The following is a 26,794-nucleotide window of genomic DNA, read 5'->3' on the forward strand; positions in this document are numbered from 1 at the left end:
AGGAAGGCACTGACTGCAGGAAGGGTGCAGGTAATGCTGCTACAGCCCTGCAGGGCAGGTGTCCATGTGTCTACTGTATGCGGGAATTTTCTGCAGCTGCCATAGGGTAGAGCTGAGGCTTTGAGGGGTCTGGCTGACTCCAAACCCGTTTCTCCTCTCTTTGCCTCATTTTGCCTCATTTTGCCATCCTTATGCTGAACAAAGAAGGCTTTATTCCCCCAGAACCCCTCTTCAGTGCCCAGGCATGAAGTGTCCTGGAGTCTTTGTCACAGGCTCAGGAAGGGAGACTATTGGAAGGATCCATACTCATCCCTGAGTCCAAGTAACTCATTTTTCAGATGAAGGAACAGAGGCCCAGAGAGGTGCAGCAACTCATCCACACTCACACAGCACTCCACACCGCACCTAGCAGGAGGCAGGTCATCCACACAGAGCTGCTGAAAACGTGAAGGAATTAGTGGCAGAGCTGCACGTAAGCCCAAGCCCCCCTCTCCCAGTCTGTTCTCAGCCTGTGTCAGCCCTGTCCTTGGGGGCAGTGCTGTCCACAGGTCAATGCAGTGGCCTGATCTGGGATCTCTACTTGCGCCTGCTGCCTCCAACCATTCCACCTACTGACCGTCAGCTGATCTCGAGTCACCACTATTCATGTTTTTAAAGTAACCAATACTCATTTTGAAGTAGTCCCAAACTGCTGAAAAGGTGCAAAAACTGAACCAAGAACTCCCACCTCCTGCATCATCTCTGCAAGCGCCCATCACCCTCCCCACCTGCCTCCTTCACCAGCAGCCCTGTGCAGGGAGGGGAAAGGACGAGAAGACTGGAGGAGGTGGGGATGCTATTAGTGTTGTTCAAATCAAAGGGTTTTCCCTTTCCCTGTTTCACGGTTGCCTGGAGAGTAGAACATTAAAGAACTCTGTCCTGAGAAGTCTTCTTTCTTGTGAATGCCAAGGACCCGGTTGGTACCCAGTAGGTAATTATAGAATGAACTGTTCTCGTACACTACCACAGTTTCATTAGTTATGGTCCGTTAATATACCCAAGAGGGAACAGGAGGTACGTGAAGCATTGGATCTCGAGGGCTGCGTTGGGATGACGAGGCTTGGTGGTAGGGTGAGAAAGGCCATGGGTTAACTTGGGAAGCTGCTAGATGCCTAGAAGGGGATCCTCTTGGAGGAGGTAGTGGGATCACAGTCCACTGAAGCTCCAGGGTCACTTGGAAAGCGCCTGGGCTTTTGTCTCCTTCCCCACTTTCCCCAGTGAGACAAAGCGACATCCTCAAGACAAGCAATGGTCATGGCAGAAGTGGATGCAGAGCTAGTCTTCTGACTCCCAACTTTTCTTGTCCCTCTCCCCCCAGTTCAATTGTTCTGTGCACTTACTACAATTGGCCCATGTTAATTTAGCAGAGAGGGGACAAAAAGCTCACAAATGGTGCACACTTTCGCCCAGGCATGGCAGGGAAAAAGTGGCTAAGGAAGCTCTCAACACCACCCAGGGCCTGGGTGGATGCATTCCTGAGGGAGGTGGGCCTCTAATTCCCAGTGAGGAGGGTCCCAAGGAGCCTGGAGAGGCCGTGAATATTGGTGTCTCTTGAGAAGGGGAAATCCCAGTTGGGGGTGGCAGGCTCATACCAGACAGAAGAGTCATAATGTCTAGAGATGGATTTGCTCTGCCCACAGGTGGGGGTGGGGAGTCATTGGCCTGGTGGCTTCTGTGTGTGGCTCTAAGGATACTGGAGCAACTATGCCTGCAGATTACATTCCTATTGGGATATCCACTAAACCCTTGGATAGTCTCCTAATTCAGCAAGAGCCCAGGGACTTGGTACTCTCCTGCCATCTGCTCAACCAAATCTAGAGTCTCCTTTAGCTCCAGCTAGCAGTACTCGAGCAATACCAGTAACTTTGGAGTGACCCTGGACAATCATGAAAACCAAGTTCCCCATGAAGCAGCAGCACACTCAGTACCCACCTTCTATATGCTGTCTTTGCTTTCTTTGATTTGATCTTCCTCAACTAGTCACAATCACAGAGAATGAGTTCGTATGCTGGTCAAAGCCTCAAAGATGCTGGTGAAGATAAGGTTTCCCTGTAGGGTACTTCTTGTCCTGCAGTCCAGGTGCTGAGCATCTTACTGTTCATGCCAGCAGCCTCGGTTGCTACTCCATGTTAGATCCTGGCAGAGCGTGAATTCTGAACTGTTTGGAGAAGAGAGGGGGTAGACCTGTGTTTGAACCCATGTAGGGAGTGAGGGAGCGGGGTTGTGTCATATAGGAGCCAAGGGTACCTTCCCCCTCAGCAGGTGCCTCCATAACTTCTTTTTTGCTCAGACAGCTGTGTTGGGGTCCAGCCTGACCCTCTGAGCCCTGTCTACTCTGCTTCAGAACCCAAGGCTGCCTCTACCCTGCAGCTGGGACTATGTGAGGATTTTTTACAATATGAACATGCCTGTAACAGTGGCCCACCATGAATTAGTGGTTACTGTATGATTTGACATGGGTCTAGAGAACTTTTCAGAGTAATTTGGGTCACAGACTACAGATTTGGGGCCCCTCCTGGTGCTTTTAGGTTGACACCAGATTCAAAAAGGATAAAAACGGTGGCATTTTACTTCTCTCCCAGGACTGTGGGCAACTCTGGGTAGGCTGTTGACTCTCTGGTGCCTCCCCAGAGTCTGGCATATGGTAGGGTGATGGAGAGTATTTATGGAGCTGAAATGCACTTAAGGTTTCAGAGCTGTTGCTGGTGCGCCTGCCCACAGTTTCCTGTGGCTGGAAGCAAAACTCATGTGGGGCGTTTGGCTTGTTCAATTTCTGTATGACTCTCCGGGTCTATTCTTAGTCCTTGACCTAGGATTTTGACCTCTATGGATTGCGTCATGGTCTTCCTTGCCCTCTGGCTTCTTTTCGAGTTTGCCAATGGGAGATACCAGCTGGAAATCAGAGGGCAAGAGTATAGAGAAGTTGGGGTATGTATTTGTTTCCTCAGCCCCTGCCAGGCCATAACTTTGGCAGTGTCTGTATTCCTTTACTCAAGGCCATTGGGGGGCTGTTCTGTAGCTTCAGTTCTCACTGGTCCAGCAATGCTGCTCCCCACCCCCTGTCCCTTCAGGAAAAGGGGCAGTAGCAGCTCCCCACTGTTGCTATCTCCTAGGGGCATTGTTATTCCTTGTTGGACGCTCTACCATGTTTCTTCTCTAAACTCTCTCCAATGAACCTTTTGGCTGTGCCCTGTGTTTCCCACAGGCAGATGCCACCAGATGCTGACCCTCACCCTCAGAGTGACTCCTGGGGGTCAGTGGCTCCAGGCCCTGTGCTTCTGTGTAGGAGGTTGAGCCCAGCAGCGTAGATAAGTGAGGGCAGTGACTGAGGTACCACTGTATATCCCACCATCTCAGCCTAAGGAGGAGTGAGTAGAAACTAATGACTAAGAGGTAGGCCGAGCCATCTCAAGGGACGGGTAGGTCAGTTTTGACTCCAAATATGGACAGATCATCAAAGGGTCCTCAAAGGCTTTTAAATCCTGACATGTACCACATTGACCCTATACCAGGTCAGCCTCAGACTAAGAACCAGACGGCCATTCTCTCTAATGAATGTTCATCCACTTACTCATCCAGGCACTCAACACACATTCCCTGAGCCCCTACTATGGGCTGTGCACTGTGCTATGCACTGGGGACCCAAAAATAAATGGCCTAACTATATCCTAGCATAGTAGGAGAAATAAGCTGTGTAGGCACATGACAATTACACAGTCGGCATAAGAATGAGAAGAGAGATAAAGCACTATACGCATTCAGGGGAGAAAGAGGACATCAGGATGAACTACAGCATCCCTTCCCCTGATTGCAGGTGGAGAAAGCCACACAGATCAGTCAGTTGGATCATATAGCCAAGAGCTGACTGTTTACGATGAACTACACCACATGGGAGACCCGATCATTACTGCTGTCCTACTATGTCCCAGGTACTTCACAGCCATCATTTCAAACCTGGTAAATACTTTTATCCCCACTGTGCCCAGCAAGCTCCAAACCCCAGGTGTGTCTCTCCACCGTCTCTCCTACATGCACACATCACAGACAAACTGCTTCCACCCATCTCCCAGAGGAGGAAAGGCTGACTGGAATGTTCAGTCTCCATCCCAGTGGAGGGCCATGGAGGAGAGGGCCAGCCAGCTGTAACTAAACCTAAATGGGGAAACAGGGATTTCCTGCCATGGTTACACCTCATGGTTGTAGTCCCAGGTTCTTTTTTACAGCATTTGTTAGAATCAGGATGTGGCAGTTAATTTTATGCTATAACACGACTGGGCTAAAGGATGCGCAGGTAGCTGGCGATATGTTATTTCTGGTTTACCCATGAGTCTGGTGTTTCTGAGATCAACATTGATTCAGTAAACTGGGTAAATAGAGAAGATTGCTTTCACCAATGTGGGGGGGCATTGCCCAGTCCACTGAGGGCCCAAGTGGAACAAAAGGATAGAGGAAGGGAGAATTCTCTCTTTGTCTGAGCTGAGACCTTTGTCTTCTTCTGTCCCCAGAGTTCGGTGCCCTTGTCCTTGGGCCTTCAGACGCTAGGAGGACCTATAACAGCTCGCTTGGTTCTCAGAGCTATGGACCTCCGTAGGCCTCCCACTTACAGAAGGCAGATCTAGACTTCTCAGCCTCCATAATCACACGATTCAATTCCTCATAATGAATCTCTGTCTGTGTATCTATATATACCTTATTGGTTCTGTTTCTCTAAAGAGCCCTGACTAATACACAGAGATAGTTGTGAAAACACCACTCCCTCCCCAAGCCTGCATTTCTGCCTCATCTTTGGGCAAGGTCTGTTTCCATCTTTGCTTCCTTTCCTTCCCCAACAGGACCTGGCCTCTGGTGGCCCTCGCAGGCCCCTCCCCCACCATCTTCCACTGTGTGAAGCATGATGACAAAATGACAAAAACATTCTCAAGGAAACGAGCTGCCCCGCTCACGGAGGCCACCGTAAGTGTCAGAGAAAGCAGGGTTTGGAGTTATTCATTCTGCTTCCATGGAATGAGTCCAAATCTGTGCTGGGCTGGTTCCCCCTTCCTGTTTTTCAATCCAGACACTTGCCGTCACAGTATGGTTCCTGTGGTGGCGCAGAATCTGTACAGGTCGGTTATCCTTGGGTTTTATTTCATCACAAATAGGCTGTTTCTCTTCTGCCTTCAACTGGTCCTCACCAACAGATTGAGGCAACCTCACAGGGTTGGGAGGGGGAGTGCAGGGGGAAAGAGCATGGCATTTGCAGTCTGAAGGGCCGCTGAGTCTTGCCTATCATTCACGACCCCGAGGGCAAGAGACAAACAAACCCTGGAACTATGCCAGCCCTTGGACTTGACTTCTCCTTTGTTCAGTGGGGTTCCCGGCCTCGCCTCTCCTTGTAGGTTAGCCATCCTCAAGCATGCTCCTAGTCTTGAATCCTGTGAACAGAACCATTCTCCTCTCCTGTAACAGCATAGATTCATTCTACCTTTTTAGAACTATGTGAAAGATTATATACTGTATGATTTCTCATGGATAGTTAAGGATTCTTTAGGTTTGGGGAACTCTTGATGAGTTATGGTTGTACATCCATTATGTATTTCGAAGAAGTGCCCTCTCCTTATTGAGTGTGTGGGCGGGCGCGCGTGCAGGTGTGTTTGGTACTGTTGCTATGACAACATCCCCACTTGGGCCTTACTCTCCTTAGACCCTCCAACCCACCCTGCTGCTTGATCTCAGGTGATCACCGCTTTCGTGGCATCACACCCCTGCTCAGAAGTCCTCCAAGGCTCCTCACTTCACTGCCTGCTTCATGTGGAACACCTTCTCCCCCAAACCAGGCAGTGCCATCGCTCCTGAGATTCAGGCATCCACTCCATCAAGCGGGGCTCCGTTCCCATAGCTACCGCAGACCTCACCCTGCTCTGTCAGTCAGTGCACATCTCCCCACCCCCAAAGGCTCACCTGGAAGTTCCAGTCAAATTCTCTGGATGCCATGACCAGTCTCTCCCTTTAGGACCTTCTGTTGGACTTAGACTTAACATCACACGGGTTGGTGTGCAGTTGAATCTGGGTGTTGCTTTAGCTCAGTGGTTTTCAACACTGGCTGAGAGTCGGCTGGGAAACTTTTAAAAGAAACTGAAAACATTTTAAAATACTAAAAATTGCTTGGGCCTCAGGCCAACCAAAGACTCTGAAGGGGAAGTCTGGGTGTCAGTACTTTCAAAAGCTTTCCAGGAGTCATGGGCTGAATTGTGTCCCTGTCCCCACTACATCCAACCCTGCCACATTCATACGGACACTGAAATCCTAGTCTCCAGTCCCCAGTGCCTCTGAGCGGGATGCTATTTGAACATAGAACTTTTAAAGAGGTAATTAAGTTAAATGAGGTCATTTATCAAGGTGGGCCCTTATCCAATATACCTATCTGGATAAAAAGAGGAAATTAGGACACAGACACACACAGAGGTATGACCCTGTGAAGACACAGGGACAAGATGGTCATTTACAAGCCAAGGACAGAGGCCTTAGAAGAAACCAACCAACCTTCTGACACCTTGATCTTGGACTCCTAGCCTCCAGAACTGTGAGGAAATATGTCTGTTCTCAAACTGACCACACGTTTCTACTGCACGTCCAGAAAGCAGCCCTTTTTCCAGCCGCCCCAGTCTCCCCCACCCCACCTTCCAGCTAGATCATAATCGTCCTGAGGGCCGGAGGGAGCTGTGCCTTTTGAGTCCTCCTGTCTCTAGCTGGCTCTTGACCCACTGGTGACTAATGACCTATTCTGCCACAGCACGTGGCCTCGACACACCTCTCTCCATGGTCCTTTACTCCTGATGCCGTCATCGTACTTGGAGATGCTTCAGACTTCTTTTTCCCCAATGTCTTTTACGCTTATCATCTTGGCCAATTTCGCATCATAAAAAATTTGTATCGTTTTCTGTTAAATGCCTTTTTCTTGTTCCAGGGACACCAAACTTAGTTGGCATGTCTAATATGTTATCTTATGTTGGGTAAACAATGAGGAAACTTCAGGAAAATTAGCAATAAGGCTAACAGGGCAGACACATGGAAGATGCCAAAATATTGGTGACATCATGGAGCTTCTGTACCAGCTCAGAGCGTCTATTTCTAGAATTCTTTTATGTGAGAAGATAAATAAACTTCTACCTGGTTTAAGTCATTTTGGAACTGGGGTCCCTGTTACTTGCAGTTAGGCAATTTCCGATCCAGCAGTCATCTTGGGGTCACTCTAGTTGTTTAAAATTTGTTTTCTAAGTTGAGCTGAGATCAGCCTCAGTGTCCTAGGAAGGGCCTGGCTGTTCTTAACTCCAAGTTCTGCCCTCTAGGGTCACCCCAAAGAAACCTAGTCCCTTCCTTCTCTCCAGCATTGACTTTTTCCCATCTTGATGTCTTTACTTCATAACTTTCACTTGCAATTAATTGTCTGTTTGTTGGACCACAGGCCCCCTTAGTTGCTTCCTCAGGTGCTCAGGCCCGTGGGCAACCCAAGGGTATGCACCCTGTCTGTGCCTTCACAGAGCATCTCAGCTACCTCCAGCCCGTGGCATATGCTGGATTTCTACTTTCCTTGGCTGTTTATATGTTCCCTCTAGACACTAGCCCATGGTCAGGCAAGAGAGCTTTCTGCCTTTGGGTTATCCTGTCTCCATGTTATTATTTTCTTATTCTTTGCTGATGTGCTCCTCACCTTATTCTTAGCAATACATGGTCTCCCAAGCATCATTTATTCAGCAGCAGGGACAGAACCAGAAGCACTTACAGCTTACAAGGAGCTCAGACAGCCCACTTTGCACATTCTACATTGCATTTTAAGCCCTGTAAATTCAGGCCATCTCATTAGCCTACTTCCCCTGTTGATAAGAGCTATCTAGAGAATATTAGCAAGTGGGGGGGGGAGACAGGAAAGTACTGTAATGCTGGTTTTGTTTTTGTTTTTGTTTTTTGGACACAGTTTCCAAGGACTCTAGTTCCTGTGTCAATCTCAGGGTTCTTCCAGACTTAAGTCTCTTTTCCTGAGGTGTAATGAATGTCCCCTTCCTTCATCACCAGAAAGACAGGGAGCCATTTTTGGGAAACTTTTCCCAGTAGCTACAGGTTGAACAAAAGAGTCTATATTCACAAACATGACCTTTTTTCTTCTTTCAAAGCACACCATCAGCACATACCGGTTAGCTCAGAGCTCCAGGGGCTTTCTCCCTGGTGTCCCTCCTCTTTGTTTCCTCATCTCCAAGGACTACATCAAAGGTTCTGTTCTGTGTTGTTGAAAACCTTTAAGTTCTATCTCTCGGCAAATTTCTGTTCTACAGCCCGGTGTTATTCACTACGGGCACCACGTGTTATTGCACATGAGATCCTCAGACCTAGATCTGAGGTTTTTCACCTGAGTTTTGTGGGCGTCTGGGGGAGCTCCTACAGGTGGGCCTCAGAGGCCTGTGAAATTGCATGCAGTGTGTTGTGCATACGGGAATGCACTCATTTTTCTGCATGGGGGCATTCCTCATGGTTTCACGCCACAATGTGGAAGGGGGATAGTTTTACCTAAAAATTTTTAAGAACTAATGCCTTTGGTATTTTCTCAAGAGGTCTTCCAGATTCGAGGGTAATTATTTACAGTACAGCATCATGTGCTACCTTTTCCCACAAACTCCAGCTGAGGAGCAGCCCTTTAGTTGAGAACCTTTGTTTTATGGTTAAAGTAACTGAAGCTCAGAGGAGTTAAGTCGATTGCCCACAGCCATCAGCAATTTCCTGACAGAGCCAGGGTGGGGGCTCCTGACCCTGGGGCCCTCCAGAAGCCTCAGGGACATTCATGTGCCAAAGGGTGAGGAGTTCTGTTTTCTTCCCTGGATTATAAATTCCGTGAGACATGAGCCCATCTCACTGCATGAGACTCATTCTCTGCATCTTGACAAATGTCTGTCCCATAATAGGCCTCAAATGTCTGTGGCTAGATTGCTTCATACCTATTAATCATAAGTCCACTTTCATTAGCTCTCGCCGTTTATTCTGATCCTGAATCCACCACTCAGAACCTCAAGCCCAGGGGGTGGCTGCTCTGCTGTGTGGAGCCCACGAGGTGTTTCCCGCACCCTGCCCCACCCAGTTTTGGGAGGTCTTCTTCCACCAAATTGCCTTTCTCAAAGGACGATTCATTCCACTTGTTCTTTTTTTATTTTCTTGGTATGTTACATTTTTTATTCTGGTAAAATATACATAACATAAAATTTACCATTTTTAACCATTTAAGGGCACAGTCCAGTGACATTCAGCACACACACACATCGCTGTGCAGCCATGACCGACATCCATCTCCAGAACTTGACCTTCCCAAGGTGAAACTCTGTGTCCATCGAAACCCTAACTCCCCATCCCCCTTCCCCCAGTTCCTGGCAGTTGCCATTCTGCTTCCTGTCTCTGAATGTAACTACGGAGATACCTCACATAAGCGGAATCACACTATATTTGTTCCCAGCATGTGACACGAAATATCACATGATATTTCGTCTGGGTTATTTCACTTAGCATAATGTCTTTAAGATGCAGCTATTGTAGTATGGGTCAGAATTCCCTTCCTTTCCAAGACTGAATAATAGTCACTGTGTAGATATCCCACATGTGGCTTCTCCACTCATCCATCCGTGGGTACTAGGGTAGCATCTACCCTTCGGCTATTGTGAGTAATGCTGCTATAGGTGTGCAAAAATCTGTTTGATTTCAGCTGCTTTCAGCTCCTTTGTGTGTGCGCCCAGAAGTGGAATTGCTGGGTCATATGGCAAGTCTTTATATAGTTTCTTTGAAGAACGGCTACACCATTCTCCACAGCAGCCATACCATTTTATATTCCCACGAGCAAAATTTCCATATCCTTATCAATATTTGTTGCTTTCTGTTTTTTCCTTTTTGATGGTAGCTACACCCTGTTTTGTATATCCTGATGGGTGTACAGTGGTATATTATGGTCCCCTCCTTTTTCTCGGGAGTCACAGTTACCCACTTGATCACGTGACAGGACCACCAGGTCGTAGCACACTGGCCCCCTGATGCTGCCATACACACAAGTCACTCAAATCAAACTTGAATAAGTGCTGTGGCTTTGTCACGGGTATGTGCACAACCTACACTTGGCCCTTTGTCATACTGCCTTTCACTGACTTTAAAACACACATGTCCCCCCACACCCTGCCACCATGTTTTAGTAGCTCTGAAATCAGGATGAATACTGCAACCAATAGTACACTTTTGTCTTAGTTTATCACTAAATGATGAGGCTGAAAATGGCTGTAGACCCTGTAAAGCTTGTGTAGACCCATGTGGTGCTGGAGGAGCCTGTGCAGGGCCGGCCATTCACCTGCTGAATGACAGCGGCTCCTGTGCTTTCTGGAGGCTCTGTGCCACAGCGTTTTCTTCTACTCTTCTAGGGACATGCACTAGTCACATGATGGCGGCTTCTCTCAGCTGTTCCTGTGTTAGTATCAATCAACCCTTCAAGGTCTCGGCCACCCTAGCATTCTTCCCGCCCGCCTCCTACTCACTTACTCGTAGGTGTCTGGTGTCGGTGCCCCACAGATTGCGTTTTGCAGAGCCCAGCCCCAGCCTGCAGACTGCTCTCACTCACTTCATCCTCTTCCTGAGCCCATCCTCTCACAGCCTGCCCCGCCTGCAGCCCGCACCCTGCCCTAGCTCACTTCCAGGGCTGGTGACAAAACTGCTTCTGCCCCTGCAGGCCTATCCTGCTCCATCCCTCCCACCATGCTGTCACCTTTTGGAGCGTTTCCTGTTGACTTCTATTTTTTTCTTCTTTTGCCCCTTAATCTGTTTTTCTCTACTTCCCTCCCCACCCCCAAACATCTGGAATGCCTCCTCTGCTTTCTTGCCCTGCTTCCTCCTGAAATCCCCTGGCAACCCTTCCCCCTCCTTGGAGAGTGACATCAATCCCAGGATGCTCTGACTGGTGCCCTGGACCCCGGGGTTTGCCAGGACCCATTTGCAGTAGTGATTCTCCCCCAGTCTCCATGTTCCTAGGTGACTCAGGACAGCTGGACCTCAGAGCGTCCTCTGCTCCACGCTACCCAGCACACGGGGACGAGGCCCTGTCCCCGGTGGGAGCAGGAGCGGTGTGCGGAGTCCACGGGGAGGTCTCCTTCAGAGCTTGGTCATGGCAGGTGGCTGAATAAAAGACTCCTGCTGGGCAAGTGTCTCCTACCTTATCTCGACTTTCCCCACCAGCAGCAGTGCCCCCACAGAGCCCAAGCTGGGAGTGGAGAGTGGAGATGGTGCACAGGGAACCAGCCCCAGTGGCTCTCCTCCTGCTCCTCACCCTCCTTCCCTCTGCTTTTCTCCTGACTCCTCCCACCCCCGACTCAGGCCTTGCCTTTCCCTCACAGGTCTCTTGCTGTCCACACTCCCTCTGAGTGTGAATGGAGGAACGGCTGTCTCCCCTCTGCTGTGAGGGGGCCCAGGGCTGTGTGGCTGGCCCGGTTCATGACACGAGATACGTGGACTCCAGTGTCCTCTCTCCAGGCCAGAGCCACTGTCCTACATAGCTTGTCTTGTCAAAGAGGTCACGCCCTCTCCTGCTCCTGCTTAGGGAGAGGAACTTCATGACTTTGGAAGGAGAAAAGCAGGGCGGGGAAAACCGACCCATGCGACTTTATGTATGAGCTGACCACTAATCTCATCCAAGGGCTGGTGTCATATCCTCCCCTTCTCCACCCTGACTGGCATGTAGGAATGGGACAGTTGTCCCTTTGGGGGCAAAAGGGGAGGATTTGGCAGGGGCTTCAGAACTGCATCCCCTCCCTTCTCTTCTGTCCCCAGAGACCTTCCCAACTCAGAAATGCAGCTTGGGAATCTGGGAAAGGCAGGACACTTAGCGGTGTGCTCCCCGGGGGTCTGCGTCCTCTCCTGCTTCAATCAAATCCATTAAAGCCGAGGAGAGAATTGTCGGCTCCCATAACTGAAGAGTCAGTTTTCCAGTTTGGGTTTTCCTTTCAGGCTTTACTGCTCCCAGGAGCTGAACTGGGTCATTGGGACTTGGTGTCCTATCCTTTGTAGTAGCATCTTTTTCCGGTTCTATGAAGCAACCCCTGGCAGTGCCAGCTTATCTCAGCCTCACTGCCAGCAGGGCCATTGCCAAAAAGAGGCCACCTGATCCTATGAACCCACCTGGACCCATGGCAAAGACATCCAGGTGGGGTGACTGCAACCAACCCGTTGCAGTTAGCTGGGGACAGGAAGTAGCGGGGACAGTGGGGACTGGCTCGTGTGCTTCTCAGCGCTAACCCTGGGGCAGTCCTGGACCTACCGGGTCAGCCTGACCGGCCACGATACCTGCTTCACCTGCTTCCTGTTTCCCCTGAGTTTTACCCCCCTCTGTTTCCAGCCTCCTCTTTTGCATTTACCTGTTCTTGGGCCAGATGTAGAGACTCGCCTGAGTTTGCGTTTGTCAGTCATGAGCCTTGCAGACTTCAGTGAAGGGTTTGGGGTTCTGCTGTTGGGGCACCTGGGGCCAGAGCTGATCTGATTGTGTCTGTGCTGTGTCCTCCTCCCCGCAGGGACATTCATCAACCCCCTTAACAACTCTGTGTCAGATACACTCATGTGTGTGTGCCCACCCCTACAGAGAGGGGGCCTTTCCCACGACACCCTCATGCCTGCCTCCAGAACTCTTCCCCACTCCACTGCCCTGCTGGGTGAGGAGCAAGTGCCACCTCGCACCCAGGTCCAGAGGCTCAAACCCCAGGACCATGCTGTACTTCATTCTCGCCCACAGCCCCTTCCCACTGGCCCATTGGTTGGTCGCCCAACCCCACTGGTGGCTTCTGCTCAGCCTCTGCCAGATCAGTCCCCCTGGTCTTCCTTCCGCTACAAGTGTCCTCATTCACCAATAACTTTCCCCGTTCTCCAAGGCCCAATCCTCCCTGCCGCTGCCAGGCATCTCCTAAAATATCAGGGTGACATCCATTGAGAAGGCCCTTATTGAACGCCCACACTTGGATCCTCTGCTGCCCTTTTGCATATATGTCCCCATCCTGAACACCCCGAGTAGAGCAAGGACAGCAGATACCTGGCACCTGCATGGTCCTCCTCTGCTCCAATGCTATGGCAGCACTGCTGGCTGATCACAGCGTACAGGGAGCCTGGGTACCTTTTTCTCCCATCCTTCCAACCCACCCCACTCTGTCAGAGTTGGCACCCAGGCCATACCTATTTCCCACGCTGGTCCTGACTTCTTCCTTCTCTGGCTAATCCCAGAATTGTCCTTTAGGTCTCTGCTTCTGCCACCTCCTGCAGGAAGTCTTCCCTGACTTGCCATTCCTCTCAATTTGCTTTCAGTCATGTCCTGTATATATTATATCTCTATTTCTATTTTTATATTTATATCTCAGACCATTTCTTACGCTACCTTTTAATAATGTACCTATTTGTCACATAAGAATGTGAAGTTTTAGAAGATGGGTGCTATGTCTCAGTAATCTTTGCATCTCCAGGATCCAACGTAGAGCCTGGTACATAATAGCTGCTCAGAAATTATTGTGTGGCACCCAAACAAGTAAATGAATGAGTGAGTGAATACTTGAATGACCTGTTTTGAGAGTGAAAGGATGAGAAGCGTATTTGGCCTCTTTGACAAAGAAGGTCAATGGGCTTCTCCCTTCCACATGACAAGAGGAGGTCATACTGCTCAGGACTCGTCGTGGGGCTGAAGTTGAGCCTGTTGGTTTCTAGTGATGAAGCTGAAGAGCAAGCTGCTGCCCCATCCTCCCATGAGGAGCAGGGTGATCTTACAGCCTTGAACTCCCTCACCTTCCACAGTTGATGCACCCAGGCCATCTTTGATCCTCCAGCTCCTTCCTCTATGTCCTAAATTTTTTCTAATTCTTGTGCATACGCGTGAGTGTCCCTGTATGTGTGTGTGCAGGTGCACCAGCCACCCAAAGTCAATGCAGGATCTTGTCAGTTGTATGAGTGCAGATGCATTTAGCAATGAGGTGACCAAGCAGCTTCTCTTGGGGCCATGTGCTTGGCCTTGTGTTGAGAGAGAGCCTTCGTGGTGGCTCCTGGCTGCTATCAGCCTGATTTTGGGTACTTAGAATTCCTCAGGAGACATTTTTAATTTCAAAAGTCCAGTTTTGGACTTTTGGAGATAGAGAATTCCAATCCAGAAAGATGTTACTTTCTAGAAGAGCGCCAGAAGGGGATAGATGGCCACTTGAGCATGTGTTGTGTGATGTTATGTTTTGCCTGGGTCCTCAGTGAACAGCAAAATGGCCTTTGCCTTCGCTTCAGACCAGGTTCCTGCTTTGCCCTTGAACGCTCCCCTTCGCCCTGCAGACCTGCTATCGGAGAGGCTCTAGAGAGATTGATCCTCTCCACCCGAAAATGGGCTGCAAGGAGCAGAAACCCTGGAGGCATCAGGGATGCTGGGGTCCTGGGGGTGCTGGGAGACACAGGGACACTGGGGGTCATGTGACACTGGGGATCATGATGACATTAAAGGACACAGCAACATTAGGAGACACAGTGATGGGGGGGAATATAGTGATTGTCAGGGACACAGTGTTGCTTCGTCCCCCCGGTGTCACTGTGCCTCCCTCACCGTGTTCCCCAGCGTCACTGAATGCCCCAGTGTCCCTTAGTTTTTCTCTTAGTTCTTCGGGGAGGACCAAGAAGGATGCTCATTGTCACAAGTGAAAATGAAAATCAAGCAGGGAGAAAAGTAAGCCCTTCAGGAAGGCACGTGGAAGAGCAGCACAGGCAGCTGCTGCTGTTAGTGGGAGGTCTGAAAAGGCAGCTTAAAGGGATTAGTTGGGAGGGAGGAGGCTGAAGAAGCTAATTATAAAGTTTGTGCAGAGATGAGAGAGGATTACAAGGCCTCTTTGTGTACGAAGATTTTTTTAAGTTTAATTATTGTTCAAGTACAGTTTTCTGTCTTTTACTCCCATCCCAGCCCCCCCCCCCCAGCAGTGTATGAAGATTTTGAAAAATGAGAGGACAATCCCTTCCCCTAAGAGGAATGGGGTAAATGTGAAGGCGAGGTAAGGAAGGGAGATGCGGGTGCTGGAGGAACTGTAAGCAGGGGGCAGGGCTGTGGCAGGGAAGGCCATGGTCACCTGCAGTGAGCATGCTTGTTAATGAGGGTCCTGCGTGGTCTGAACTGCACGGGAGCAGGGACAACTCCTTCCCTGATCATCATTACTCAAGGGTCCACTTATTGACAGGCCCCGGCTCTGTTATGCGGCTCTGAGAAATATCCGCTTTATTAATCAGTATGGATTTCCTGGGCCCCTGCTGTGTGCCAAGCTTGGGGCCGGTGCCCCAGGAGCACAGGTTCTGCCTCCCGTGCCTGGGGGTAGTTGACCAGGAAGGATAGAGCTCAGGATGTGGGAAATGTCAGTGAACCATGCTGAAAGTGGGGGTTGCCCCAGACTTGGGGGCTGCAGAAGGCTCATGAAGGAGGAGAGCCGAGGCAGGGTACGGAAGGATGGGGGTCGCCATGCAGGGGAGCTTGCGCCAGGCAGCCTCATTGGAGTGGAGAATGCCCACAAGAAGGAGCAGGAGCTGAGGCTTAGGGGGTGCACAGGAGCAGAACAGAGAGGCCTTTAATTGTGGGATAAGGAGCCTGGACTTTTTCTATAGACAGTGGGAACCACTTGAAGGGCTTGGAGCAAAGGAATTATCTGGGGGAAAAATGGATTTCAGGACAACTTGGCCAGCAGATACACAGAACAGAGCATGACTTGGTGGCCTGCACAGAGTCAGGCTTCTGCAAGAGTCCCAGGTGCAGCAGTGAGCTCCACCATAATGGGAATAGAAATGAAGAGCTGGATGAATGACCTCGACCCAACCGTGGCTGGCCTGAACCCCCAATCTCCCATGTCAATGGGAACAGGTTGGGGGACTCTTTGGCAGGGTACACTAGGCATCTTCCAAAGACTTTGGAGGGGTGCAGGAGGAGCATTTTTTTCATATGAAAGCAAACATCACCATACAGTGGAGAAAGCACACAACATCCTCTTTGGGTTACAAGTGTCCTTGTCTGCACTTTGGTCCCTGAAGGGTTTGAGACTGAGGGATTCTCCTTCAGCCCTCTCACCTCGTAGTCTAAGGATGCAAGTCCAGAGACCTGGGCATCCCCCAGGGCCACATATCAGTCTTGGCACTAAGAGAGACAGTGGGCAAGGGGCCCCAGCCTCCTGACTGCCCACCCTGTGTTCTTGCACTTGCATTCCATGGTCTTCCCTTTATCTACTCATCTCTTTAGGAAATAAACCCTAAGGTGTTCAAAGGAGCTCAGGTGGTAGAAATGGGTAAGAGAAACAGCAAGAGGAGGAAAAGGAATTGAGAGGTATTGGTGCTTGCTCTGTGCCCAGAACTGCATATGCACAGACCCGTTTATGCATTACAACCACTCTGCAGAGTGAGTATGGCCGCGTTTGGCAGGTGCGTCTTCCAAACACAGAGCATGTCATTCACCTCCTGGGTCATATGGCGTAAGATAGAATGTGAACTCAGAACTGTCTGATGCCAAACCTTTGGGCATCCCTTCTGTTCCATTAACATGGATGAATCTGCCTCTCCAGAGCTGAGTGGACCAAATTTGGAGTGGGCAGGGAACACCTCTGTAATGAAGAGCTGGGAGGAAATGAGGAATCTCTTGGCTGCTCTCTGACCCTCCTCCTTCCATTGGTTTCAGCCGCCCAGGCCTCCACGCCATGAACAGCACCCCGAGGGATGCCCAGGCCCCCAGCTACCGTGAGTGCCTCCTGCCTTCCATGGCCCGGACCCCCTCTGTCACCCAGGTCACTCCAGCCAAGAAGATAACTTTCCTCAAGCGAGGGGATCCCCAATTTTCTGGGGTTCGTCTAGCTGTCCACCAACGCACCTTCAAGAGCTTCGGGACACTGATGGATGAGCTCTCCCAACGCGTGCCTCTCTCCTTCGGGGTACGCTCTGTCACCACGCCCCGGGGCCTGCACGGCCTCAGTGCCCTGGAGCAGCTGGAGGATGGTGGGTGCTACCTCTGTTCCGATAAGAAGCCCCCTAAGACCTCCAGCGGGCCAGGCCGGCCACAAGGGGGACGCCCCTCTACTCAGCAGTCTCGAGATGTTGAAGGCCAGGGCGAGGCCCCAGGGATATCCTCTTCCAGGAAGAATCCTAAAGCCCCAAAGAAGATAATGCTGGTTAAGAATGGGGACCCTCGATTCCAGCAGACAGTGGTGCTCAGTCATAGAAACACCAGGAGCCTGTCGGCCTTTCTCAGCAAAGCCTCGGACCTTCTGCACTTTCCTGTGCGGCAGGTGTACACAACCAGCGGGAAAAAGGTAGGCTGTCGGGCAGGGTGTGGCATTTTCCTTAAAAGGTCCTCTGGATGTCAGGTCAAAAAGCTTGGATGGAATGGGGAGGTTATCCTTTAAAAATGGCACAGGTTGCCCTGCCCTGCTACCGATTAAAGGTGGGTAGAGTGGAGACACTGAGTCAGTTAATCAAACAATCCTTATTCATATTTTTAGCTACCATATAGCGAGCACTTAGTGAGCCCAGACATAGCTTTGCATGCTTTCATTCTTTTCTCATCCAATTCTCCTACTATTTAATCTATTACGGAGAGAGTTCGGTGCAGGAAATAGAAACTGCTCTCAGTGCCTTGTACAGAAAGCAGTTTAACACAGGGCGTTCGGGGGCTTCCTTTGGACATGTGGAGGCATGAATGCTGGGTTTGCGGGAATGGCCCCCAGCATTCTGCAGGGAAGCTGCTACCCCTGCCTGCAGCCGCTGTGATTACTGAGTTTGAGCAGACTTCTCAGTCTCGGAGTCCAGACCTGTACAGCTGAGACTGGGGAATTCCCGCATTTCAACCTCGACAGGCAGGAGCAGGGACGTTGGGGCTCCGGGCCTGGCACTGCTGCCTGAGCTTCCATCTCCTGAAACCTGTTTAGGGCTTTCTAAGCCCTGGGGTCCTGGAAAGTGCACTGGAAAAAGTGGAATTGACCTCGACAGACCTAGGGCATAAGCCTCTGCCACACAAACCCATGAGGCAATTAATATTGTACCATGTGTAGAGCTAAGAAAAATGAGGCAAAGAGGTCAAGTCATTTGCTCGTAGCTGTATGGCTGGCAAATGACAGGGCCAGCCTCAGTGATTTCAGAGTTGTGATGGAAGAACCTTGTCAAATTGTGGTGCATTTGCTATGTAGCAGCCTGTGCTGCATGCAGATTTTACAGACGAATAAGACCAGGTCCCTGCCTGCGGTCAATTGGCTACAGTTCAGTGGGTGGGGTGAGAGGGAGAGAGCGGGTGCAATATAAATTAATTGGAGAAAATATTATCATACTTTTAGATAGACTTACTGCAGAGCTATCAGCATTTTTGTAAACACAGTGGCCACATTGCTTCCTGGCACAGGCTGTCTCACGATTATTCATTTGCGGGTCCTCAGTTGGATGGAAACTCTCAACAATGTTCTTTTGTTTCCACGGGTCCCAGACCCCCAGCTCTTTCTACAAAGGGAGCATCACTGAGCCTTCAATTCTATTTCTTCCTTGGAAAAGTCTGGTTCTCTAGAAGCATGGCTGCATCTATAAATTGATACACTTGGTCACATTTGCAGTTTTGCAACGGACCAGAGATCTAAATCGAAGGAGGAATGGACCTGGTTGTTTGAAACAAACTTTTAATTAAACAGGTTGAAAGATCTGGTGGACGGCAGACTTAGTGTCATTTGGGGAGAAGATGCAAGTGGTCGTTTTCTCTCTTTTCCATCCCTTGTTAATGAAACATACCCTTCTAATTTGAGAAAATGAAAAAGAACAGATTCAGCACTTTAAAGATGGGACTGTTGGGACTGTAGTCCCCAACAGTGCTCATTATGACGTAATGCTATAAATAGGGCATACCCTTACAGAGGCAGGGGCCTCGGGGCCAGGTGAGATTTTTTTGAAAGCAGGAACCTATTTTCTGGAACACAACTGAGCACTGATGTCTCCTGCTCCACTCAGCCCCGGACATCCTGCTGGCTGGTGTGTGTGTGTGTGTGTGTGCAGGGCTGTGACCAGCCTCTGGGCAGGAGCTTAGAGAACCCCTGGAGGAGGCTGGGATGGAAGGGCCACTGGTGCAGAGAACAGTGCCTCGCCCTTCTCCGCTCCACTAGGGGCAGAAGCAGAGGCAACGGGTCCAGATTACACTGGAAAATATGGATCAAACTCAGAAGAGGACCTGCTTGGACAAAGGGTGAGATAGTGGATCAGATCTCCCTGTGGAAGCTGCTTACTTTAAAAGAAAAATGCCTGTCCTGGAGGGTGCGAGTGTGAGCAGGGAAGCAGACCAAAGGCTTCATGAAGTCTTTTGCACCTCAGGCCTCCGGAATAACCCCTAAACCACAGGCCTCGCACCAGGAGGGTGTAGTTGGGGAGGAAGATCACAGTAATAGGACCTGAGTCCCAAAATGGTTATGGTATTATGGCAATTGGGTCAGAAATTTGGGATGAGATGGACAGACAGGGCCAGAGCCAGTGGATGCTTCCTCTACTGTGTCTTCCCAAGCAGAAGGGAGGGTCTGCAGACCAGGCCTCCTGACTCACACCCTCCTTCTTCAGGTGGACTCTCTGAAGGCTCTGCTGCACAGCCCCCCGGTGCTGGTGTGTGCTGGTCCTGAGTCCTTCAGACCTCTAGCAACAGAAGGTGTGAGAAGTGGGACTGAGACCTTATCGGGGCAGACTTCACGGAGCAAAAATGGTGAGCTGGTTTTTGGGTTTCCCCAATGTTATGTGCATGGGATGGTGGTTCAGAAGAGGTGGGAAGATATTCTTTCTAGATAACTCAGGAAACCTGTCTTTGGTTCCAATTCTTGAGCAGCCAGCTGTTTGGGGTCTGTCTTGCCTCTTCTCATCACCACCGGCCTTCATGGGTTGAACATCTGGGGTAGGAGAGAGGAGAGTCTGGTACTTAGAGAATAGGGATCAGGAGATCTTGAACTCTAAGTTTCTAGGATCTAATACAAGCTTTATTAAGGAGCAGGGCCATGTGGCATTTACATCTTTCAAGAGTCATGATTCTCTTAGACAGCAGTGGGGCCAAATGATCCTAACCTTAAAGATAACCATCGATCATTCATCCAACCCATCATCCTAAACATCCAACCACATTTCCATCCAAAAGCCTACTATGTGCCAGAGTTTAGGATTTGTTATTTAAAAAAAAACACTTTACTTTAAAAGCACAATTAACAACCATAGAATAAGAGTTTCAGCAAAATTATTGGAATGACAATGGGCAAACTTGGGCAAGTAGACAAAATCTTATCCTCTGTGCAAAGCTGTTAGGAAACAACAATAGTGGTGTCAGTGATTGCTGCATGCCAGGTGCTGGGGATCCAGGGCCCCGTCAGCCACAGCTGAGGGAGCCCCTGGTCTCATTCAGGGCTTATGAAGGAGCAGAGCTTCAAGAAACTTCCTCGTGCTCAGACGGACTCAGGGTGTCCATTCTGTTGCTGACCACAGGCTCACTCTCCACTAGCTCCTCCCTCTCGTCAAATACTAGCTAAGGAGACAAAATGAGACAGTATTAGGGGTCTTCGTTCTTTCTTGAGGTCATTTTTTTCTACCCCAGGTAGCCCTTCTTCTCTTTTTCATGGGCTGCAAGCTTGACTACCAGGACCTGCTATCCTGTGTCCGGGTCCATCCTTGCAATCATTTATCAACCCCAAAGCTTGATGAGTATCAGGATGATAAATCACCACTAATAACTGCAAAGCATTTTACAGTTTATGATCAGGTGCGTGTGCAGCAGCTTATTGATTTTGCTTCCTGTGCTGGGGGTGGGCGTGAGCAGGGCTAGGAGTCTGCTCTGGGCACTGCTGCCCTGCCCGCCGCCTCTGCTGCCATCAAGAACCCACTCTGTGCTAGTGACTCTACAGGAAGTTACTTTTCTTTTTTTTAGGAAGTTTTAGATACATGGCCTTGCATTTCCAAATAGATACCGTTATTTTTATTTTACAGCTCAGAAAAGAGGCCCTGCCCAAAGCTCCACAGGTGGGAAATGTCAGAGTTCAGACTCAATTCAGGCTTCAAGTTCCTCTCACTTTGCTCTGCTGGTTCATAAACAGCCAACTGTGGATATTTGTCCCAGAGTGGTTCCTGCCCTTACTGCGTGGTTTTGGAGGTGACGCGGGTGTTTAGGCTCATGACCAGCCTTTTTCTCCTGTCCTGAAGCTCCCCCAAGTAGCTCACTGACTTTTCCTCTTTCTTCTTACTCTTCCTTGTGTGCCAGGGAGCTGGGGCCCAAAGGCCAGGCAGAGTGTGATCCACTCGAGATCCAGGTCGGGCAGCGGGCCTCGGCAGTTTCCCTCGCTGTTGGAAGGGTCTGGCCTCAGCGGTCCCCGGGTGTCCCTGCACCATGCCTGGATGGGTCCTGATCCTGACACACACCCTCAGGACACGCCTGCCCAGCTCGGCCCGCTGGTGGCCAGTGATGACGTTGAGAAGAAAGTGCACGTGAATGAGGACGGCAGCCTGTCTGTGGAGATGAAAGTCCGCTTCCACCTACTGGGCAACGACATGCTCCTGTGGTCCAGGAGGGTCAGCAGGGCCGGTGCCCTCACAGCAGCCAGTGGGGAAGGCCACCCTGGGGGCTCCTCAGAGCCTGGGACACAAGCACTGGGGACCCAAGAGGCAGCATGCAAGGAAGCCGTCGAACGAGGCAGGTGGCAGCCAGGGTCCAGATATGAGATCTGGATGAACCCCCTGTACGCCGCCCAGGGAGAGGGGACAGCAGCTCAGAGTAGGGCCAGGCCAGCCCCCCATGCCCATTCCAGGGGCCGCTGGAGCCGAGGGGTTGCTGGCAGGAAAAGCAGCAGCAAGGAGAGTGTCAGCCCTGCCTCCAGTGACAGACCCCCCGAAGGCTCAGAGCCAAACTCCTCCTGCTGCTCCCGGTCCCCAGAGGGCAGCACGGGCAGCTGCGACCTGCATCTGTCCTCCAGGGCCACCTCCCAGAAAGGACCAGGACAGGCAGCTGGTGGTACTCCCCAGGCCGGTGGGGGCCCAGGTCCAGAGGGAGGAGGGCTGGGCAGCAGGGACCCCCGCTGCCTGAAACCCAGGACCCAGCGTGTGACAGGCGCTCTCTCTGACTCCTCAGCCAGTGCCGGGTCTCATGAGGAGTCCAGTGAAAGGGGTGAGCGGCACCAGGGCCGCCGCAGCAAGACCAGGGCCATGACTTCCCCACGGAAGGCCACCCGTGCGGGAGGCCCCTGTTCCTCCACCATGAACCTCTCATCTTTGGGGAATGAGGACCCATGGGCGGAGGGGAACATACCAGGCCCCGGGCACATGCAGGCCAGGGATGCATGTGGGACGAGACAGCCCCTGGCTTCAGGTTGTTTCGGCTCTAGTGATATTGCAGAAGGTTGTTCCCTGTCTTCTCCCCGCATCTCAGCCACAGACAGGAGAAGAAAGCAGGAGAGCAGAGCTAGTGCTGTGGCCTCACCCAGCATTTCTGGGCTTGGCCGCGGGCCCCAGAGAGGCCACCTCAGACAGCACGGCAGCCGAAGGGACACCCACTGCCCACTCGACTCACCTGTGTGCAGGCAAACACAGGGGCCTCCCAGTGCAGGCAGGGGCTTCCCAGCCAGCCCAGCACCACGCTTTCCGGGAAGCTCATCTAGCGCCAGAAACCCAGGGTCCCAGAACCCAGAGCTTCCCCGCTCTCCCTCTCTTCATTCCCAGGATGCACAGGGGGTCGGCAGTGCCCCCCTCACTGCTGTGAGCGATTCAGACTGCGCTCTGGACCTCTGCCCTGCCCACTCTCCCTTTACTGAGACAAAAGGGAACCCTGAGTTCAGGGCGCACTCGCCTTGCAATTCATGGGACTCTCTCAGCTCCCAAGCCAACGCCCAGGGTGAAAATGTGGGGGGTGATGTCCCCAAGCCCTCCCGGCTTTCGCCTCTGCCAGTTGGACAGCACAAGGTGGGGAAGTCAAGGTCCCAGCAAGAGGGCTGCTACTCAGAAACGGGCATATCTGGGGTCTGCAGGACCCCCTGCGTGGAGATGCACGCCCAGCCTCAGGGCAGCCCGGAGCCCGTCTCTGAGGCCCTCCCGGTGTGCAGCAGGCACTGTCCCACTCCCCCCAGGGCGCAGTCCTCTGTCAAAAAACATGGTCTCCCACATAGCAGCAACAGAGACCACAGCGCAGCTTCAGGGCCAGCGGGCACCGCCCTGGGAGAGGAGCAGCTTGATGCGCAGTGCCCACGCCCCCCCGGCTCTCAGTCAGGGGGCCCTCGTAGAGCAGTCAGGGCAGCGAGAAGGGGCAGCCTGGGTGCCAGGCCCGGGAGGATGTGCCAGGGTCAGGCTGCTGGTGGAGGGGACGGTCTGGAGGAGCAAGAGGACAAGGACAGTGTGACACTGGGTGCCCTGCCCCGAGCCTCTCCAGAAGCTGTGGTCCGTGAGTGGCTGAGCAACATCCCGGAGGAGCCCGAGCCTGTGAAGTATGAGACAGTGGATGACAGGCTGGATATGGCTAGGGACGGCCTCGCAGACAGACATTCCCCCAAAAGCCTGGAGGAGCCAACTCAGGCCAGACACCCATCCCTGGAAAGGGCAACCAGTGAGAAAGCAGAACCAGAGGGACCCCTCCCAGTGACTGGTGATGCTGGTCCCCAGCCAGGAGAGGGTCTTCCTCACAGCGGAGTTTCAGAAGCCCCCGTGGAGGCCAGAGCAGGTGAAGTGGCAGCTGGGGACTGTGCTGTGGGCCAGCGTGTGCTTCCCCACAGGGTCTCTGCCTCTGTACAGGTCATGAAAGCGCTGCTGGGCTCCAGGCAGGGCCAGGCCGGCAGCCTGCCTGAAGTGTCGGGCTCGGCGGGCAGAAGGCTCAGCCACTCCGCCCAGGCCCTCATCATGTGTCTCACCAAGCTCCACTTCTTCGATGAAGATCTTGGGTCTTCCACCAGCAAAGTGAGGTTCGCAGACTCTCCTCGGTACAAGGAGCTCCTGAGCACCTTCCAGGCCTTGTGGCCCAGGTGTGGCCTCAGGCCAGGTGAGCAGGACTCAGGCCTCCGGGAGTTCAGCAGGTGCCAGGCTCTGCCAGGCCTCAGGTCCCAGGCTGTGACTGAGAACTTCACACCAACATCCTCTTCTGGTGTGGATGTCGGAAGTGGTTCTGGAGGCTCGGGGGAAGGCAGGGGACCCTGTGCTGTGGACTGTGCCCTGGTCTCTGAGAGGATAGACCTGCCCTCGAAAATCCTCCACCAGAGGCCTGATTCCAGAACCTCAGAGAACCCAGAGGAACTGGGAAGGCAGCAGCTGAGTGGTTGCATGGCCTCCTCAAGTTCTCAAGCACGGGCCTGTGCCACCAGGAAGGGCAAGGCCGAGGGGAGCAGTGGGGAGCACAGGCTGGGTGGCAACCTGGACCAAGTAGTTGAGAGCACAATGCAAGAAGAGGCAGTGCAGTTAGCAAAAATAATAGAAGAAGAAGAAAGAGCAGAATTGCAATGGGAAGCTGTCAGTGGATTTCCAGAAGAGAAAAGGGCCGTGGGACAGGAATTATCAGGAGCTAGGTCTCAGGAAGAGGAGGGTGCACGGGACGATGAGAGTGTGCAGGAAGAGGAAGCAGGAAGAGACCTTGTCTCTGCCATGCTGCGCCCTGCAGGGAGGGGAGAGACAACGGCAGAGACCCTTGGGAGCCTCGTTGAGAGGGACTCAAATGCCACTGGGAGTCAAAGTGGTCCCAACACTGAACCCTGTTTGGAGGAGCTGCCCAGAGCCACTGGGACAAGCCACGAGGAAACCCAGGCCAAGTCCGGCCAGCAGGCTGGAGAGAAGGGCTCTTCTGTGGCTCACAGGGTATCTCTAGACCCTGACCCCCTCTGGGTGTCCAGTCTGCTGAGGAAGATGGAGAAGGCCTTCATGGCCCACCTGGCCAGCGCCACGGCCTCGCTCCGAGCCCGCTGGAGCCTGCAGGACCACAGCCTGCTGGACCAGATGGTGGCTGAGCTGCAGCAGGATGTTGGCCAGCGGCTTCAAGACAGCACCGTAAAGGAGCTGCAAAAGATCCAGAGCCGGGCTGGGAGGAGGGCACCTGGGCCTCCCAGGGTAGCCCTCAGGTGGGAGACATCCCAGCAGACAGAGCAGCGCAGGCATCGCCTCCGGGGCCTGCGTAACCTCTCAGCCTTCTCAGAGCGGACCTGGGCCCCGGGCACCCCCTCCCTCTCCCTGGAGGACGTGCCAAACCTCAGTGGAGCTCTGGGGACCCAGCTGGATGGCAAGGCCAAGGAGGAGGAGTTCTGTCCCTGCGAGGCCTGCCTGAGGAAGAAAGTGATATTGGCATCCCCAAAGGACACAGTGGGCATAGCCAGTCTACCTATCAAAGAGGCCTTTGACCTGCAGCAAATTCTGCAGAAGAAAAAAGGAGGGTGTGCTAGTGGGGAGACAGCAGGCATGACCCCCAAGAAGACAGGGGTGGAGCTGCATCAGAGGGACCCCTCGGGGACTGGGACTGTCCAGGGAGCTGATGGAGGTCTGGAGCCAGAGTTAGGCTGGGGTGCCGGGGCCAAGGAGGGCGATGAGGATGAGGGCAGCCAGACCCTCAGCAGCGGCGAAGATCCAGGAGGAGCAGAGGAAGATGCAGCTGCTCAGAAGAGAGGAGGGAACACAGGCCCCCATGCAGGCTGCCACCCAGAGGCGGCGGAAGCGGGGGAGTGGGGCATGGGGCGCAGGGAAGGGGACCCAGAGGAGGGCTCTGGGGCCCGAAGTCCAGGTGGACAGAATGATGGTGCCGACACCGTAGAGGTCCAGAAAACCGAAGGAGAGGGACAGCCAACTCGGAGAAGAGAAAGTCAAGGTGAGAAACAGGCTGGCCCGAGGCGGGGCAAGTCGGGCAAGGCTTCTGGACACAGCAGCCCAGACCAAGAGAGGAGGCCCCCACCAGCCCCTGCCACAGGTGGAGACACCCGCGGCCAAACAGGCCAGAAAACAGGCCTCTCCTCGTCCAGAACATCATCTCTAGGAAACTGCTCTCAGGTCTCTCAGAAAGGCTCCGAAGAGGAGCCTTGGAATGGAGGTATGAGGACCTTTAGCGATGAGCCCAAGGGAGTCCCTGGTTCAGAGAGAAAAGTCACAGACATGTATCCAGAAAGCTCCACCTCTGAGCAAGAAGGGCCCTCCTCGGGCTCCAGGACTCCAGAGCGAGGGACCGGTGAAGGTCTGACCCCTGAGCCCGGAGCAGGCCAAGGCTCTGACATAGAAGCTGAGAAGGTGGTTAAACGTCTCTCTGGGGCAGAAAGGAGGCTTAGAAGCCTCACCATGGACAGGACAGATGGCTTTGGCCAAGACGATTTAGATTTCTAGAGATCCAGCTGTGAGGTGCTCATGAGTCCGGAGCTCTGTCTTGTCTCATATTTTGCCTACAGACCTGAGTGTGGCTCAGCCCCCTGGCAATGTGTCAACGTGGGGGAAAGATCAAAGGCGTGCAAAGGACGTGGCCACTCCATGGTGTCCGGGAGCTTCCGAGGGCCGGCTGGCTCGCCAGCCCGCCCCACACGCTGTGTGAGGGAGCTTATCTCAGATCTGGTATCAGATCTGCTCTGTTACCGTGTTATCCTAGGTCATTCGGCCCCGCCATTTCCCTGCAGAGCCCAGGAGGATGGGACTGATTGGAAATGTTCCAGGAGAGTTTTTGTTTGTGTGGGTTTTTTTTTGTTTTTTTTTTGCTAGCAAATGTTTCTCATTCTTTTGCCTATTGATCTCCTGTTATTTTTCTCCTTGG

The 26,794-nt window shown here is 52.2% G+C and overlaps 1 protein-coding gene across 6 annotated transcripts in view; it reads left to right on the plus strand.

Annotated features, from left to right (window-relative positions):
- Positions 1-26,556, plus strand: part of RP1L1 (RP1 like 1) — a 41,626-nt gene extending 15,070 nt beyond the window's left edge. For 2 of the 6 annotated variants that reach the window (XM_037135608.2, XM_037135613.2), the window contains exons 2-5: positions 4,872-4,992; positions 16,739-17,366; positions 19,639-19,777; positions 21,311-26,556. In XM_037135608.2, coding sequence (XP_036991503.2) covers positions 16,758-17,366; positions 19,639-19,777; positions 21,311-26,376 — 5,814 coding nt within the window. In that variant the 5' untranslated portion in view covers positions 4,872-4,992; positions 16,739-16,757 and the 3' untranslated portion in view covers positions 26,377-26,556. Of the gene's footprint in view, positions 1-342; positions 473-933; positions 971-3,853; positions 3,969-4,871; positions 4,993-16,738; positions 17,367-19,638; positions 19,778-21,310 lie in introns of those variants that run through there. The other 4 variants (XM_053658139.1, XM_053658140.1, XM_037135609.2 and 1 more) reach the window with 4 other exon arrangements.
- Positions 26,557-26,794: the final 238 nt, after the last annotated feature.

The sequence above is a fragment of the Artibeus jamaicensis genome, unplaced genomic scaffold, assembly GCF_021234435.1.
Source record: "Artibeus jamaicensis isolate MK-2021 breed Jamaican fruit bat unplaced genomic scaffold, CSHL_Jam_final scaffold_537, whole genome shotgun sequence".
Taxonomy (NCBI): domain Eukaryota; kingdom Metazoa; phylum Chordata; class Mammalia; order Chiroptera; family Phyllostomidae; genus Artibeus; species Artibeus jamaicensis.